The sequence below is a fragment of the Acomys minous genome, assembly GCF_964271855.1.
Source record: "Acomys minous genome assembly, chromosome: 1".
NCBI lineage: Eukaryota > Metazoa > Chordata > Mammalia > Rodentia > Muridae > Acomys > Acomys minous.
Genome location: NC_140483.1, coordinates 88187622 through 88206755, shown reverse-complemented (window position 1 = coordinate 88206755; position 19134 = coordinate 88187622). Strand labels below are relative to the sequence as shown.

The following is a 19134-nucleotide window of genomic DNA, read 5'->3' as shown; positions in this document are numbered from 1 at the left end:
TTAGTTCCACGGCCCCGCGGGAGAGGCGGAGGCGGGGCAGGGGTCCCCCGGACAAGGACCGCTTGGGGTCCGTCACACACATACTCACTGCCGCGGCTGCGACCAGGAAGCACCAACCAGGAACCGAAACACGTAGAGGAACGGGGAGGGGCGAGGACAAATGAGGTAAGAAAGCGGCGTCCGCGCGGACTCCAGAGAGGAGAAGGCACTTCCGGGGAAAACACAGCTCTTGGGAGCTGTCCTTCCGCCCAAAGTGCGAGTCGTCCAAGCGCATGCGTAACACCTATTAACCTTTTGCTGTCTCCGCCTATAAACTTTGAGTTTGGTTTTGTTTCGTTTCCATCATCCTTTCTTTCGAGAAATATCTCGGCTGAAAAATTACGATGAATATTTTATATTATTGAGTTACACAAAAGACATGTTACTTGCCGGGCAAAAGTTAGTGTGAGCTCATTTTTTCAGGAGCAGAAAAGAAAACTACAACTCCCATGATACTTTGGGCGGGTGGATAAGGGCGGTCTCTTTTCTCGCTCAGGGTGACATCCTCCTAGTAGCACACGTGGTGGAGAGCGGATCTGAAACCTTTTAGGGTGGATTTGCGATTTAGTCCAGGACTTGGGGTAGGTAGGTGGTTTCAGAGGGACCCTAGGAATGCCTGCTTGGGAAAAGGCTTCTTTTGCTAGTGTCTGGCTTTTCTCTCTGCCCTCCCTCCCTCTTCTCCCCCCTGCCACCCCCCCCCCCCAGTGTAAAGTGCATGCTGGGGTGCTTATGTGAAGGATAGATAAACATGGGGGAGGAGAAAAGACTTGTGAGAGAGCAGGTGATATTTATCCCCTTAGAAGTCGAACCACCATGTTGGGGAGATTGGTTATTAACCAGATAAAAAACATCCTTGAACTAATTCTGAGAAGAGGTATAAAAATGAGCCAAAAACAAGAGGCGGGGGCTTTTGGAGACTTGGGATAGTTTTGGCTGTTCACCGCACAACTTCGAGACCCTCCAAGAGAGAAGAACCACTCGAGGGAGGTTCCGGGTTCTGGTTACTCCAGGTTCCACCAGAAGAAATCCTGCTGGCAACACCAGGAGAATTGTTCCGCAGAACTGATATCCTTACGGTTTCATTATTGTATTCTTTAATCTCCTTTTCCTGTTGTTTGGGTTAGTCGAGTTATAAGTGAGGTACTCTCAGTTAATACGTTCGCAATAAAATATATTTGCTAAGAAAATTGAGCCTACACGTCTGCGTTTATGAACCTTGAAGAGCTGCCCTACTGAAAGGCAGTCAGTCCTGTGCCTTCTGGTACTAAGAAGATGGTATTCGCCAGCTTCTGCCCTGGTTCCCCTGGTCACACCTTTAAAAAAAAAAAAAAGAAAGAAAGAAAAGGAAAGAAAAGAAAAAAGTTTAATTATGGGGTTAGAGATGTAGCTCAGTTGGTAAATTTCTTGCCCTGCAGGAGACCCTGAGTTCCTTTCCTCAGTTTCACTACATAAAATGGGTCCTTCTAGCACCTGAGAGGCAGGAAAATGAGGAATTCTAGTTCATCCTTGGCCGCAAGAGCATGCAAAAACAGCCTGGGCTACTTAAGACCTTGCCATGGTCAAAACAAAACAAAAACAGTGAATTCAATATGCAACTTTACAAATAACCAATTAGTTAAGTACTGGCAACATCCTTGATACATAGTTAACCTAGCTGTCCGCCAGGTGTGGTGACATGCCTTTAATCCCAGCCCTCAGGGAGATAAAAGCAGGGTCCAACACTGTCTATGCTTTCCTTTTAAAGTCTTAATTTTTGTCAAGTTCCATAAATAATCCTTTTAGTCTATTTTTTACCATCTATTTCATATTTCAGCAACCATTGAGGTTGTGTTGTTTATTGTTAGTTTGTGAGATAGGGTCTCACTCCAAAGCCCAGTCTAGCCTTGAATTCAAGTGCTGGGATGGTGCATCAGAACACAGTTCTGATTCCTATTATTTGTGTTTGATTGTTTCAGACAGTATCTCTTGAAAAACAAAAACAGAGGAGACAGAATCTCTTATTATGTAGTCCTGGCAGTTCTGGAACTGTGTAGACCAGGCAGGCTGTGAACTCAGAGATCTGCCTACCTCTGCCCTCTGAGTGCTGGGACTAAAGGTTTGTGCCACCGTGCTCAGTGGTTATTTTTATTACTAGAGTTAACCTCAAGTTACAAAAACAACAAACAGGAAACAGGCTCAGATTCAACAACTTGCTAAATGCCAGAAGTATAGTAAATACTGCTTAAATCTGGACTATCATCCTGATGGAACTAAAAAGCATTAATAAATCACCTCTTGATGTTCTGTTTATTTCCAGAGAAGATTAAGGAAAGTGTGAATGGAGGGAGTTAGGAGCTGTGAGCTGTACCATCCAGGTAGGGGATAAAGAGAGAGATGCCTCGGTTTTCCACCCCTCTGGTCTTTCTTGCCCATGTTGTCAACAACCTGACCAATGATGGACTGAAACTGTGAGCCAAAATAAATAAGCTCCTTTTAAAAAATTGTTTTTAATTGTTTTTCTTGAGACTAATGTCATCCCTGTCTCTCCTCTTATTGTTTCTCATGCAGCCAATCATGAACATGGAGGGCTGAGAGATGGCTTAGTGGGTAAAGGCACTTCCTTCTGAGCCTAGCCACCTGAGTTTGATCCCTGCAACTCAGTGGTAGAAGGAGACATCTGATGCCCAGGGTATCCTCTGATTCCTATGTGCGTGGTGTGGCATGTGCATGTGTGTACACATACACACAAATCCATATCAGTACAAAGCATGTGTTATGCCCAGATTGCTAGATCGCCAAAGACCACCGGGAGTCTGAAGCCGTAGGCAAAAGCAAGGGGCCTTTATTTCTGCAGAAGTCCAGCAAGCAGGGATCATGATTTAGACAAAATGGTGACCCCCGAAGTGAGCTCACAGGCTATTTTTAAAGGCATTCAGGGGAATTCCAAGGGAGGGTTTGTTGACCTTTAGCACGATTGGAGCATTCAAACTGAAAAAGCTCAGGCCGACTGAAAAGCTGCAGTCTACCTTAGACAGCGGTCATAAGACAAGATTTCTAGACTGGCAGTAAACTAACCTCGAGAAAGGTTATCTTCCTTAGGCCAAGTGGCTAGGCTGTCCCTGATTGGCTGCTAGTTATCTGTGGTATTCCCAGTAACCACTGAGCTCTTTTCTAAGGAATGGAGGCTCAGGCCTGCTCCAAACTAACAAGAAACTGAAGCCAGTCATGGAGTCGGCCAGACTTATTTAACCAGGCCTCCTCACATGGAGTTTGTTGGACAACCTGTTTACTAACATGCTAAACCCCTCTGCCTGTGAAGTACCCCTGTCCATCTATTGTTCTCTTAGTCTGTTTTGTTAAAGTCCCAAGTCTTCGAGAAACCTTATTCATACATACAGGACAGATTTTCTCCCCCTGTGGATTTCCTACACATTGCATAAACCTCCATCAGGGTATAACATTATACTGGTCTCATAATTCTATCCCAGCTGGGCTGTGAAACTTTCTGACGTCCTGGTATTAACTTTGTGTTTATTAGCTGATACAACGCCTGAAACAGCAAAATATTAAAGTTTTTTAATTAAAATGCAAAATTTTGATAGCTTTGCTTAAAGGTTAAGGATTGTTCAAACATGAAAAGTCTTAGGAGGGGAGAACAGGGATTGGAAAGATGGCGTAGCAGGTGAGTGCTTGTGAGGATTTACACTTAATTCCCAGCAGCCACGTGGCAGTTCTGTAACAGCTGCCTGTATTTCAGCTCCACGTGATTTGATGCCCTCTTCTGACTTCTGTAGACACCTCCATACACATAGCAGACACTCACACAAACATGAGAGAGAGAAGGAGAGAGAGCACAAAGAAGTCTTTTAAAGAAATGAGGATAAGCCAGGCGTGGTGGGCACGCCTTTAATCCCAGCACTTGGGAGGCAGAGGCTGATGGATCAATGTGAGTTCAAGGCCAGCCTGGTCCACAAAGTGAGTCCAGGACAGCCAAGGCTACACAGAGAGACCCTGTCTCGAAAAACCAAAAAAAAAAAAAAAAAAAAAAAAAGAAGAAGAAGAAGAAGAAGAAGAAGAAGAAGAAGAAAAGAACACACATTAGAGAAATAGTCAGGTCCCTGGAGCTCATTGGCCAACAAGCCCAACTGAACTGATAACTCAGGTTGAGTGAGACGAGGTCTCAAATACAGAAGTAGAGAAGAATGAGGAAAATAGCCACTATCAGCCTCTTCCTTCTTGTGTGTGTGTGTATGTGTGTGTGTATGTGTGTACACAGAACAAGTGCATATGCCACATACACATGAGGAAAAGGCAGAAATTTTATACTGATGGAATGTATCTAAAGATTATTTCTTTTAAGTTTTTCCTAAGGTAAGTTTTTTGGGTTTTTCTGGTTGGTTGGTTTTTGGTTTTTGTTTGTTTGTTTTTGTTTTTGTTTTTGTTTTTTGAGACAGGGTTTCTATGTCTGGTCCCATACTCAGTTTGTAGACCAGGCTGGCCTTCAACACACAGAGATCCACCTGCCCCTTCTAAGTGCTGTGATTAAAAGTGTGCACCAACTGTACAAATAGCATGTGTGTACTATTGTACAGTGCCTGAGAAGGCCAGAAGAGGACATTGGCTCCCCTGAGCCTGGAGTTGCAAGGTGCTTGTGAGCTGTCATGTGGGGCTAGGAATCAAACTTGGGCTTGATGCTGAAAGAGCAGCTAATGCTCTTACCCGCTGAGCCACTGCTTTAATTGCAGAACGCCACTCTTCTACTTTTCATTTTTGGTTTCTCTGTGTTACCTTGGCTGTCCTGGATTCCCTTTGTAGACCAGGGTGGCCTTGAACTCACAGAGATCTGCCTGCCTCTGCCTCCCGAGTGCTGGGATTACAGGCGTGCACCACCACGCCCGGCCATACGATCAGGTACTCATTTCATCTGTTGATCTGCTCCACACATTAGGGCAAAATACAAAGTTAGAAAGTAGGGCCCCAAACATTCCAAGGCAACTTGTAAAGCCGGTTTTTTTGTAGGTTTCAACAAGAGAAATAAAGATCACCCAAAAGGCCAAGAGAGCACAGTTGCAAGCAAAGGAACCAGCAAAGTGCACAGCCTTAGCCTTGGGGAATAATACCTTCCTCCCAGCAAATAACGTCCGCCAGGAACCCTAGGCAGAAGAAAGACTCTAAAGACGCAATGCTTGCCACAACTGTGAGAAACCAGGGCACTGGGAAAAGACTCCCTTCCGTGGAATTCTAACTAGCAGGACTTTTCCACCCCTGCAAAGAGAAAGCGCTGCTGGGATGATTGCTCAACCCACAAAGGGAGAGCTCCGTGCAAGATGGCTGCCCTTAAAACAAGGAAGCCTGAGACTTCCTAGCTAAAGCTCTAGGAGAGACTGAAGAGAACCAACCTAGACACCACAGACAACGCTGACAGATACAAATATTAATTTTGTTTTCAATACTGGGCCTTTGTTCTCTGCCTTCTGCAACAATCCAGGGCCCTTTACCAAATGAACCTGTGTAGAAACCAGTCACAGTGCCCCAAAGCAGAAGGAGTTGTTGTTTGGCTTTTTGAGACAGGGTTTCTCTGTTCTAGCCCCAGCTGTCCTGGACGCGCTTTGTAGACCAGGTTAGCCTCACAGAGATCCACCTGCCCCTGTCTCCCAAGTACTGGGACTAAAGGTGTGTGCCACCATGCCCAGCCAAAGGGGTTATTGTCATCAGCCCCAGCTGTAGGAATGGCCCCACGCATAGCTTAATGACAAGGCGTAGTTTACTCACCTAAAGATCCAGCTGGACTCTATGTGTAAGAAGAGGACACTCACAAACTGTAACAGCTTGTGGAAATCCTCTAAGGCTGTGTAGTTGCCTCTGATACTCTTTCCCAGAATTAAACAAGAGCCCAACTTGTACAGTAGAGAAAAACAAGCCCCCATTAAGAATGTAGACTGACTAGAAATGGCTGGTGGACTCCAGGGAACATAGGATTCTGTAACCCTGGGCAGATCAGCGCCCAACAAGAGACCGATATTCTAGTCACTTGTGTGTTTGTGAATAAAGGATCTGTAAATGGTTAATCTCGGTCATCCTCTTGATGGAGTTTCGCCATCACCTTGGAAGCCCCTCTGGGGTGTTTTGAGAAAGGTTTGACTTAGTTGGGAAGATCCACCATAAGTGTTGGCAGTGTGACTCCATGGGCCGGGCCTGGACTGAGTAATGAAGAAGTGAGTTGAACAGCATCAGCTTTCATCTCTCTCTGTTTCCTTTTTGCACTACCATGCCTTCCCCACCTAGGTGGACGACACCCCCTCAAACGGAGCCGAAAGTAGCCCTTCCTCCCTTAAGCCACTCTCTGTAAGGAATTTGGTCACAGCAATGAGAAAAGTAACTAATGCAAGACCATAAAATCCAAACTCAAAAAAAAAAGGAAAGAAAGAAAGAAAAGAAAAAAGGTGACCAATCTCTGCCTTGTGTGCAGAATAACCCAGGAAGAAGCCCTAAGCCACCACCTCTCCTCAGCTTTACAAAGCATAAGCGACAGCATGTAAAGAATAAGTATTGAAGCTTCTCTTGAGAATTATATTCTGAATATACCATCTATTTCAGGAAGAAAGCACTTATATCCTCCCCAGGGCTTTGATAACCCTCACATCAGATGGCAACTGAACGTGATAAGGGACCAGGCAAAGCAAAAAATCTTCAGCTGTCAGGGAAAGATGGAAGAGCTACTGTAGAAAGCTACTGTAGAGGATGTGCAACAGGGAATGTATTCTTCATCCTTACCCTCCTCAGTGCAGAGATAGGCAAACCTTTCCTCCCCTATCCACTGCTTTAGTAGGTCCTAGCACTAAATATTTAAGCCTCTTTAAAATGTCCTCTTAAATATAGACAGTGATCCTCCATTGAAAAGTCTACGCTTTGGATGTGTGCCTTATTTTTTTCTTTTTCTTTCTTTCTTTCTTTTTTTTCCTTATTTTTTTCTTGGAGCATTTCTTTCTACTAACCCTTAAACTTAAGTTTATATTTAAAATTTTCCTTTTAATAAACCTAACTCTGCTTTTTTTTTTTTAATGATTTATTTGAGCTGGCAAGATGGCTTAACGGGTAAAAATGCATGAGATGAGAACCTAAGGTTACTTCATTTGTTACTGAATTAATTAATTTAGTGTTTTTGGCTGAGTTGGAGATGAAACCAGGGCAGAGCCTTTACCCCTAAGCTATCAGCCGGCTCCTCACCCCCCACCAAACACCACAGCTGCTTCTTCTTTTCTCTTCTTCTTCTTCTTCTTCTTCTTCTTCTTCTTCTTCTTCTTCTTCTTCTTCTTCTTCTGTTTTTTCTTTTCTTTTCTTTTGAGACATGGTTTCTGTGTATAGCCTTGGCTCTCCTGGCCTTGAACTCACAGAGATCCAGCTGCCTCTTCCTTTGTAAGTGAGTGCTGGGATTACAGGTATGAGCTACTAAGCTTGGCTCTGTTTTTTGTTTTTGTTGTTGTTGGTTTTTCTTTTTCTTTTCTTTTCTTTTTTTTTTTAAGACAGGTTTTTGCTAAGTAACCCAAGTAGGTCTTGAACTAATGGTTTTTTTGCCTCGGCCTCCAGGTAGCTAGAGCTACAGGCTAACACCATTGAGCCAGGATTCACCTTCCCTTCCTTTTTAAAATTTTCATTTTATTGAATTAGAAATAAAGTGTGTGTGTGTGTGTGTGTGTGTGTGTGTGTGTGTGTGTGTGTGTGTGTGTAGAATATGGTTGCATGAGTGCATGAGTACAGGTGCCTACAGAGGCCAGAAAGGGGCATCAAATTCTCTGGAACTGGTGTTATAGGCAGATGTGAGTTGCCAGTGCTGGGAACAAAACTCAATGTCTTTTCTATTTCTGTAATAAACAGTATGACCAAGGCAACTTATAAAAGAAAACATTTAATTTGGGGTTTATGATTTCAGAGGTTTAGAGCCTATGATGGCGGAATGAAGGTATGGCAGCAGAAACAGTTGAGAGCTCACATCTTGATGTGGAAGAAAGAGAGAGAGAGAGAGAGAGAGAGAGAGAGAGAGAGAGAGAGAGAGACTTTTGAAACCTCAAAGCCTGCCTCTAGAGACACGCCTCCAACAAGGCCACACCTCCTAATCCTTTTCAAACAGTTCCACCAACTGGGGTCCAAGTATTCAAACATAGGAACCTATGGGGCCATTCAGTTCAAACCACAACATTCCTCCCAGCATCTCTCTGCCTCCTACTTGCAGGTCAAGATAGAAGTTCTCAGCTGTTCCTGCTGCCATGATTTTGCTCTACCTTCATGGACTTTAAACCTCTGAAGTCATAAACCCCAAATGAAATACTTTCTTTTATAAGTCCCCTTGGTCACGGTGTCTTGTCACAGATGTTCTGCAAAAGTAGCAAGCAGTCTTACCTGGTTTATCATATAACAAGCAGCTGACTGTCTTTCAGCTGCTTTAAAATGTTTTTTTTTAAAGATTGTAATGATCTGACTTTATTTTACACTAGGTAGGGAGCACAAAGCAATCCTCTTTAATAAAGTTAATACTTAGAACATTTTAATAATGCACATTTTAAAAAAAGTAATCATCTTACAAATTGTTCTGCAATCCAATATACAACAGCTTGGAAAACAACATATAGAAAACAAAAGCCAATGTAAAAAGACAGATTAAAACAACTAGAACAGTACAGGTTTGAGATGGCTCAGATTTACAGCTTTCTTACCGCATCATCTATGTCAGACATCTCTCCCTTCCGCTGGCTCCACTGCTCCGGGTTTAAGGAAATGCCTTTTCCCCATGCTCTCCTTTCACCTTCTGAGTCCACCCAACTTTCTCTAGTATCAATTAGAATTTTTCCTTTGAAGTCCCGAACACTGATGTATCTTATCTCCTCAGTCTGAGACATGTTGTCATCGCTGCGGCTGCCACTCTGCTTGGAAGGTGCCGGAGCTCTACAAGTCTCGTGAAGATTTTGCTTCTTCACAGATTTTTCTGGAACAACTTGCTTTTTCCTCTTTAACTTTTCTTCAACTTTGCTGTCAGAATCACTGCCTGAAGAGCTTGAAGAAATAAGTTCCTTTGATTTAGGCATTGCTTGGCTCCTGCCTGCTAGGTTGCTCGCTCGCTCTGGACTATAAAATGGCTCTTTAACAGGGCTATTTACTGTACATCCTGAGTATGGAGACTCAGGTTTTTAGAGGTCGAGTAACTTGTTCTGTGTCACACACCTTGAAAGTGGTGAGGCTCTGGAATTTTCGCTACTGTAAAGTGCGTTTCCGGTATCTCCATCAATACCTAGCCTAAGACCAGGCACGTGGTGAGTTCATGGCTAACACGTGTGGAATCACTGAGTTCTATATGTAGTAGTTGTGAAATGAAGGCCCAGTGTAAGCAGTGTTGTGGGGAAGCAGAGGAGCGCATAGCTGGCTACCTAGGCAGAGTGGAGAAGCTTCCCAGAGGGGAGCAATGGGATAAGCCCTGAGCAAATAAGTGGTCAGTCAGAACAAGAACATCCATCATTTCAACAGCAAAGATCGTTGGTTGGTAACTCACAGGACACAAAAATCCGACAGGTTACAGAGCATTACGATAACAGGTAGTTCGCAATTGGAGAAGTGAAATTATATCCTATGTAGTGCATGGAAATACAAACTGAAAATACGTTCTAGGAAAAGCTAGTTGCTTTTTCTTTGTTTGTTTGTTCGTTGTTTTTTGTTTGTTTCTATGTAGCATTGGCTGGCGAAGAAACAAGAAGTAAAGGAAAATTGACAAGTGCAAGACGAGCCTTTGCAGAGACGCAGCTGATGGGTGCTCTGCCTGTCCAGACTGTAGTGTAACATGGGAGCGAAGGGGTTATAAGCGCCTGACGCAAGGTGGACACGCTTGCTCGCCATCTAATCGGGAAAGTTGAGATATTATGCCTTCTCTCTACCTGCTCTCAAGCCCTGTGAGAAATGACTAGAGTGCTGGCCATGGCGCTGATATGTCATTGTCAGTTTCATCTAGTGAGCCTGGAGAACCATCAAAAACCCCGGTGTCATGAATGGGAAGGCCATCTAATCCATCACAGCCCCTCTCCATTTTGCAAAAGGGGAACTAAGATCCAAACTGCAGAAGAGATTTGCAAATTCCCAGCTAGAGTTAGTGCTCCAGCTGGCTTCCGTGCTCCTGCAAATTCCCAGCTAGATTTAGTGCTCCTGCTGGCTTCCGTGCTCCAGCTGGCTTCCAGCTAGAGTTAGTGCTCCTGCTGGCTTCTGGCTAGAGTTAGTGCTCCAGCTGGCTTCCGGCTAGAGTTAGTGCTCCTGCTGGCTTCCGGCTAGAGTTAGTGCTCCTGCTGGCTTCCGGCTAGAGTTAGTGCTCCTGCTGGCTTCCGTGCTCCAGCTGTCTTCCAGCTAGAGTTAGTGCTTCAGCTGTCTTCCAGCTTGCAACCCACCAGCTTCCACTGCAGCACAATCTCACAGATACAGGGAAAGCAAAGTCTAGCGAGCTAACGGCAGAGCGTTCCTCTTTAAAGCTTGGGTATTTGTACACTTTTAAAGTAAGCGTACGTGCTAATATGACTGCTACACCAGCTGTCACTTAAAACCAATACACTGCAGCTGGTGACTGATAATCAACTTAGGCTCTTAGGTCTGAAGCAGTAATCAAGGCGATGCTCAGGAATTCTCAGTGACATTGGTACCCATCTGGAGTTGCTGAAAACTTTAACGCACGTTTTTATTATTCATGATTCTGCAGTTCTTCAAATTGCAAGGTGATGGAGAGAGCACGCAATTTTCAACCAGACTATGAAATCTTCCTTGAAAATTTGGACATTCATATAGATAGATGGCTTTTAATTTTTCTTGGGGACTGAAATGTAAAAAATGCATATATCATAAATTAAGCTATATATATGATAATGTTTTCATTACAACAGAACCCTGTGGATAAGGAACTAGCATGCCATGGACTCCATTCCCATTTGTTATTATTCCTAGCTGGCACCAGACCCCTCAAAACCTGGGAAGGACTCAGTAATGAACATCAACTCCCGAAACTGTTGCCATCTGATGTATGCAAGACACAGCTTGCTTATGGCGCCTAAGGTGCTGGGTTCAAAGGTCAACACCCCCTCCCCAAAATAAGATTCCTTAGAACAAGTAATCTCGGAGCACGTCATCAGTAGTATGTTGCAAGGCTGCATATTCCATACGTGGTCTCTTATTTTAAATGCTCATGCACCCCATATCCATAGAGTTCAATGAGTGAAGTGATACATTTGCCCAAACAGAAACACCTTATTAGCTTATTTCTTCTACCCACCCTGGACGCCAGAATCATGCCTGCAAATCTCTTTTTTTTTTTAATGGTGTGTGTGTGTGTGTGTGTGTGTGTGTGTGTGTGTGTGTCATAGCATGTATATGGTGGTCAGAGAATGACTTTCAGGAGTCAGTTCTCTTCTACCATGTAAGGTTGTGGGGGTCAAACACAGGTCATCAGGCTTGGTGGCAAGTGCCTTCACTCACTGAACAATCTTGCCAGCCCCCATGCCTACAGTTTCGAGTCCAGACATGTCTTTGGGACAGTGCTAGAATAGCTTGTTTCATTCACAAATAACAACAGTGAGAGGGAGAGACTAAAGTCAGACTTGAAGTTTCTAATTAAGTTTAATTCTAATGAGCCTATACAGTAACCCAGTTAACTTAAAAACAATGTTATGCCCTTCGGATTTCGTTACCACCCACTGTTTCTTACTAATGTAGAGAAACCATTTGCAGGGTAGGACTTTAAAAAGATTGTTCTGATATGTGCAATAGCCACTTTTGCCTGCATTCTGAGACTGATAATGCTGCCTGATGAGTGTGTAGTTGTCCCTCTAATCCTTAGGGGATACATCCCAACCTCCCAAAAGATGCTGGGCATCACACATAGTACCAAGTTATATATATATATCATACTGTTTTTTATGCATATTTAGCTCTAGTAAAATATAATCTGTAAATTTGGCATGGTAGTAACTAATAAAAAGGGAAAATTATGACAGAGGACTCTGATAACCATCTTTAAAACTTATGCACGGCCCATTTCCTGCAGCTTGCCATTTAATTTCTGAGACTAAGTTTGACTATACTCAGCTGAAACTGCGGGAAGAGAGCTGCAGATAGCGCGTGCGGCTGTGTGTAAGCCTTATGTCACACTGTTTACTAGAGAAGGTTCTGCCTCCCTGTCCACAGCACCGCAAACCTCACACTTTACAGTTTTCAGCAACTGGACATGTGTGGCTCTCGTGAACTCTGGTCTTGCTTTGATGTCAGTCTGGTCTGCTAAAACCCTAGAGCCAGCAGCATTTTCTTCCCAGTGTTCAATGCCTCTCTCCCGAGAATGGCTTCTAGCCCTGCGTGTTGTGCTATCCAGCTCAGGGCTTATTTTCCATCTGTCATCTGGGCTTGTATTCAGCTGTGGGGGAACTGGGAGGGAGGTTTGGTCCAGCTTGGGTTTTTGCAACAGACAAAGATTCTACTTATCTGAATATTATTCAAAGAAAGCTGCAGGCTGCTTAGGTGGCACTAACATCAGTTCTGCTCTGGTAGCATCATCAAGGGCTTCTGTTTCCTGTTCCAAAGACCCTCTGAACAAAACTTGCCAGGGAAGACTTGTGGGTGTGTCCAGGAAAGCAGGAGGCAGGTATTGCTAGCAACTGCACTGAGCAATAAAGGGTAAAAGGCACAAACCTATGGGAACAGCCACAAGGAGCACTGTGAGGGCAAGCATCAACAGTGCAGTCACAACTGAGCATGGCTAAGCAGGGTCCCAGGAGCTAGTGATCAGTGATAAATACACAAACACGGTGTGTGGAAGTAATGGTCAGAATTACAGCATCATTTGGTGTGTGATACAGATAGAATTTTAATTCAGAAGGGGAACAATGAGATAGTCGGTCTACAGACCAAGTTCCAGGACAGCCAAGGCTACCTGGAGAAATCTGTCTCAAAAAACTGAAAGAGGGAGAGAAATACCTCCATAAGATGGAGTTGTAGCCCACCCTGTAGAGCGTTTTCTTAATGGTTTATGGGGGAGGGCCCTGGCCTGGTGGTCTGGGATTCTATAAGAAAACATGCTGAGCAAGTTATGAACAAGCAAGCCAGTAGCAGCTCCTCAATGACCTCTACATCAGCTCCTGGCCCTCGGGCTCTGCCCAGTGTGAGCTGCTGCCCTCACTGCTCTTGACGATGAACTGTCATATGGAACTGCAAGTGAGTAAACCCTTCCCCCAAGTTGCTCTTGGTCACGGTGTTTCATTGCAATAGTGAACCTAACTTAGACGTACGGTATTTAAATCATCTCTTCAGTGTTGTTTGTTGTGCGCCACCATGCCCAGCTTATCACTTCAGTCTTATAGTTAGTGAACATACCACTTTTCATCCTTTTACTTTTTATCTGTATTTATATAAAAGCCACGACTTATAGATAGAAGATCATTTCTGAAAAGGATTTAAAAAAACAAAACAAAACAAAAACGACTGAGAGGAAAGCCCAAGCACACATACAGTGATCCTCCTTATAGTGTATAATTCAGCAACACGCAGTGCTTTTCACAGTGTTGTTAACCACTGCACCTCTGGTTTTCAGCTTCACCCCCCCTCCCACCCCCAGCACCCCCCCACCCCCCACCCCACCACCGCCTCTCTGCCAACCTCTCCCTCCCCTCCCCCAGGACATTCCATATTTTACTTAGCATTATTATCTCCAGTTCCATTTGTGTTGCTGCAAAAGACAGAATTTTGTCCCTTTTGTGCCAAATACAATTCTCTTGTGTGTATATACATCATATATTCTTCATCCACTATAGAGATTCAACAGGAAGCAACAATAGCCACTTGGTCATAGCCCATCAGATGACCCCAGCTCTCCTCCTAAACCCGGCAAGAGAAAGCAAGCCTCTAGCACAGCCAGAGAACATTTTGTGATGTTGACTGACACCCAGACTGTCTCTTAGAGACTCTCTGAGCTGGCCTAGGTGCAGAGGCCAGAGAGACGGCTCAGCAGCAGAGCACATAGTTCTTGTAGAGGATCCAGGGTCAGTTTCCAGCACCCAGTGTCAGCTCACAACTCTTGGCATGCAAGTCAACACTCTTACATATAAAATAAAAACTAATAAAGCTTTTTTAAAAAAAGAAAGAAAGAAAGAAAGAAAGAAAGAAAGAAAGGGACAGAAAACCAAGATACATTCTGATTAGCTGCAGAGCAGCTATGTCCAACAACATATTCAGGAATTCTCTCATCTGTTTTTTGTTTGTTTGTTTGTTTGTTTGTTTTTTTTTTGAGGCAGGGTCTCACGTAGCCCAGGCTATCCTCAAACTTGCTATGTAGCCAAGGATGATGCTGAACTCATGGCCTTCTTGCCTCTACCTCCTGGTGCTGAGATTACATGCACGTACCACCATTCCTAATTTTTCTATGGTGTTGGGGACAAACCCTAGACTTTGAGCATCTGAGGCAAATGCTCCAACTGAAGTACATCCTCAGCCCAGATTCTCCTGCCTTTTTCTTTCTTTTCTTATTTATTTATTTGTTTATTTATTTGGGGGGGCGGGGGAGGTGTTTTGAGACACCTTGGATGTACTGACTCTGCTTTGTAGACTAGGCTGGCCTCGAACTCACAGTGATCTGCCTGCCTCTGCCTCCCGAGTGCTGGAATTACAGGTGTGTATGAACCACTGTGCCCTGCAAATTCTCCTGTCTTGCTGTCCCCCAAGGTAGGCTTTCTGTCTCTACTAAATCTGCACTCTGTGCAGTACCGGATTTGTTCAGTCTTTTCTTTAGTCTGTTGGCATTTTCTGCCTTTGGCAGCTAGTTCTCCTGTACCTGATTCGTCTGAACTACTCCTCCATTTATTGGAATTATTTGCCATTGTGATTCCACCTCCTGGGAATTATATGGAACTTCTAATTTTATTTATTTATTTTTGAAGTAAGGTCTTGATCAGTAGCCCAGGTTAGCCTGGACCTTGCAGTTTAGTCCAGGGTGGCCTTAAATTTGTAATCCTCCTGCCTCAGCCTCTCTTGAGATTACAAGTGTGGGGCTGGAGAGATGGCTCAGAGGTTAAGAGCACTGGTTGCTATTCCAGAGGTCTTGAGTTCGATTCCCAGCAACCACGTGGTGACTTATAACCTTCTATAATGAATTACAAATGTACAGCACTACTCTTAATTTTTTGAGGAATCTCTGTACTGTTTTCTACAATAACTATTTTAATTTACATTCCCATCTGCTATATGTAAGAATTGAGTATTCGTGTATACACACAGATGTCCTGGTACATGTGTGGAGGTCAGGAGATAACCTGTGAGTTACAATTCTCTCCTTCTACCATGAGACTTCTACAGACTGAATTCAGGCGCATCAGGCTTGGCAGCAAGTATCCTTGCCTTCAGGGCCATCTCACTGGTCATCCGCTGTATTCTTTTAGGATTCCATTTTGGTTTGGTTTGGTTTGGTTTTTCAAGATGAAGTTTTTCTGTGTAGACCTGGATGTCCCGGAACTTTCTCTGTAGACCAGGCTGACCTTGAACTCAGAGCCTCTGCTTGCCAAGTGCTAGGATCAAAGGTGTGCACTCCCACATCTAGCCCTTAAGGTTTTTTTTTTCTTTTTAACTATTTTGATGTGTATGGGTGTTTTTCCTGCATATATGTGTACCACCTGCGTGCTTGATGCCCGCAGAAGCTGGAAGAGGGCATCAGATCCACTGTTGCTGGAGTTGTGGTTGTGAGCCATCATATGGGTGCTAGGAGCTGAATGTAGGCTCTTTGGGAAAGCAGCCAGTGCTCTTAACGGCTAAGTCCTTTCTCCAGCCCTGTATTCACCTTTTCTTTTTTCTTTTTCTTTCTTTCTTTTTTCTTTCTTTCTTTTTTTGTTTTTTTTAGACATAGTCTCTCAATGAAGACAGAGCTCACTAATCCTGCTCGGCTGGCTGTCTAGTAAGCCTAGGGATCCCTCTCTCTCCGCCTCCCCACTCCTCAGGTTACAGTTGTGCACTGCTCTGTGTGCCTCTTCTGTGTGTTAAGGATCAAACTCAGGACTTCATGATTGTGCAGCCGTTGCTAGTCCCACCGAGCCATCTCCCAGTCCCAAAGGCTCTTCTTTCTTTCTTTCTTTCTTTCTTTCTTTCTTTCTTTCTGTCTGTGATCTGTGCCAGCATCTGTCATATCTTGTTTTTTTAATTGTCATTCTTACTGGGACCAAACACTACATTTTGAAGAAACTGTTCTTTCTGCATTGCCATTGCTGAAAATTAATTAATCCGGTTGTATGGATTTACTTCTGTACATTTCAGTTCTGTTCTGTTGAATATATTTTATTTTTCTATCCTATGACAGCACCATGCTGTTTTGAGTACTATAGCTCTGTAGCAAGTTTTATCAGGAAATAGGAGTCCATCGACTTTGAACTTCTTTTTAAATATTGCTTTGGCTTTTTGGAGCCCTATTTAATTTGACAGGAATTTGAAGATTCATTTTGAATTTGAGTTCCATTCTGTAGAGTTCACTGGAATTTACTTTAGATAAGTTTTTTTGAAATATGAAATATCTATCCACATAGTTAGATCCTCTTTAATTTCTCTCAGCAGTTTTTTAGTTTTTAGTATATACAATTTTCTTATCTTTTATTCCTAGTGGTTCAGGGTACAAATTAGTATTACAGAGCATGCTTAGCAAATGCAAAACCCTGAGTCTCTTCCTCCCTCCCTCCATCTCTCTCTCTCTCTCTCTCTCTCTCTCTCTCTCTCTCTCTGTGTGTGTGTCTGTCTGTCTGTTTGTCTGTCTGTCTGTGTGTGTGTGTATGAGAGAGAGAAACATTTCCATTGGGATCTCTCTCTCTCTCTCTCTCTCTCTCTCTCTCTCTATATATATATATATATATATATATATATATATATATATATATATATATATACATACATACATACATACACACACACATACACACATACACAACCATGTCACCTGCAATGGTTTATCTTTTCCTTGGAAATTTGGGTGACAGTTTTTTCTTTGTTGTTTTTTTGTTTTGTTTTGTTTTTTCTTTTTCTTGCCAAATTGCTCTGGCTAGGACTTCCAGTAAAATGTTAAACTGTGGGCAGAAAAGCAGCCACCCTTGCTTTGTTCCTGGGGGGAAAGCGCTCAGTCTTTCACTATTGAGTATGATGTTAGCCATGGGTTTCTCATGAATGCTCTTTGTCATGCTAACAAAATTCCTTTGATGCCTAGTTTGCTGAAAAAATATTTTTTTATCATGAAAGGATAATGCAATGAATTTTGTTAAATGCCTTCCTAGGTCTATTGAAATGACACTGTGGCTTTCCTCCTCGTTCTATTAATATTATGTATTACATCAATTGGTTTTCCCATGTTGAACCAGTCTTGCCTTCCTAGCATAAATCCCATTAGTCATGGTGTATAATCCTTTTAGTTTGCTGTGGGATTTGGTTTTCTAGTATTTTGTTCAGGATTTTCCTGTCTATATTCATAAGGAATATTGGTCTGTCATCTTCTTTTCATTCAGTGTATTAGTTTTTGGCCTTAGTATTAAGGAATGCTCATAAAATATGTCTTCAATTTGTTGGCAAGACTTTGAGTAGGATTGGTGTTAATTCTTCTTCAAGTTTTGGTAGAATCCACCAGTGAAGGCATCTGGTCTCGGAGTCTCATTTATTGGAAGATTAGTCTTTTAAATTAGTGATTTGGTGTATTCAATTGTTATAGACTTTTAATAGTTTCCTTTTTTTCTTGTGTCAGTCTTGGTAATTTTGTTTCTAAGAATGTATCCATTTTATCTATGTTATCTGTCCTTGTGCAATAAACTGTCTATAGGACTTTATTTATAATCCTTTAACTGCATACACTCAATGGTAATTTCTCCATGTTCATTTCAGATTTTAGTTATTTACTTCTTCTTCTTGGTCTGCTTCAATTTTTGTCAATATCCTTGAATGTGCAAGGTTGGAAAATACATTTAGCACAAATAGTAACAAAAAGAGAGCTGAGTGGCTGCATTAATACCAGACAAAATCAGCTTAAAATAAAACTTGCTACTACAAATAAGGAAATCATACATTGTAAAGGAGCCAAGTGATGAAGATGGTACAACAATTGTATCCACCAAACAGTGGACCTCTCCAAAACATGGGGCAAACATTGACAGGTTTAATAAAAAACTTTCTACAATTTGGCTTAGCTGTGGGCATCCAAATATTTGGTTGGCTATACTGAATATATCTACAATGATATTTTGGGGAGAGATTAATTTTGAGCTGGGAGAAGAGGCAAACAGACTGTACTCCTTAGTGTGGATAGCCCTCATACAATAGGCAATGTGAGCACAGCAATTCTGTAAACAGCGTGCAACTTTCCTCCATCCTGCCAATCTTTCTTTGAATTTATGAATCTAAACATTTATGTTTAAAATGATTACTGACAACAAAGAATCTCCTTCTACCACCTTGATGTTCATTTTCTCGATTTGTTACCTTTCCTATTTTCCTATTGCCTCCAATGATTTTTACAGAGTACCATTTTGATTCCTGTTTAATTTGTGACATGCATGCAGAGGCCCTAAGTTGCTACAATGCATCTTCCTTGATTGTACTGCACATCTTACATTGAGGCTAAGACTCTTGCTGAACCAGAGCTTCTCTTACAGCTGGTCTAGCTAGTCGGCTTCCTCTGGGCATTGTCTCTGACCCCCCCATGCCCTCATACCCACTCTCTGTCTGTGCTCACAAGCAGGCTGCCCTGCCCACCCAGTTTTCACATGGTTCTGCAGATCAGATCCTCATACTAATTCAACAAGTACTTCACCTGCTGAGCCAGCCCCTCTTTGCATATTTTAAAAATTTGTTTTCTCATTGATTATTACTATAGCAAGGGTTATAGTGAACATGCCAAGCTCATATCATTTTAGTTTTAATTAATATTAACTTAGCCACATGCCTTAACTCTACACCATTTACCTCTGTTCTGCCCCATTTGAGTTGGTATAGCCACAAATTATACCTTTATACACTGTGCATGGCTATAATTTTACCTATTATAATTATTAATGATATAATTATTGGTTATAAGGGCCGGTGAAGTAGCTCATTTGG

The 19134-nt window shown here is 42.7% G+C and overlaps 2 protein-coding genes across 3 annotated transcripts in view; both read right to left on the bottom strand.

Moving 5' to 3' along the window:
- Positions 1-231, bottom strand: part of ZCCHC7 (zinc finger CCHC-type containing 7) — a 177135-nt gene extending 176904 nt beyond the window's left edge. Inside the window, exon 1 of one of the 2 annotated variants that reach the window (XM_084778200.1) lies at positions 85-231. The gene's annotated coding sequence lies outside the window, so the exon portion shown is untranslated. The remainder of the gene's footprint in view (positions 1-84) is intronic. The other variant, XM_084778199.1, reaches the window with a different exon arrangement.
- An 8257-nt stretch (positions 232-8488) lies between these two features.
- On the bottom strand, positions 8489-9107 carry LOC311593789 (activated RNA polymerase II transcriptional coactivator p15-like). Its single transcript, XM_084775210.1, has one exon. The coding sequence runs from the start codon at positions 9096-9098 to the stop codon at positions 8715-8717; it is 384 nt and encodes a 127-aa protein (XP_084631336.1). The 5' UTR covers positions 9099-9107; the 3' UTR covers positions 8489-8714.
- Between the last annotated feature and the right edge of the window lie 10027 nt (positions 9108-19134).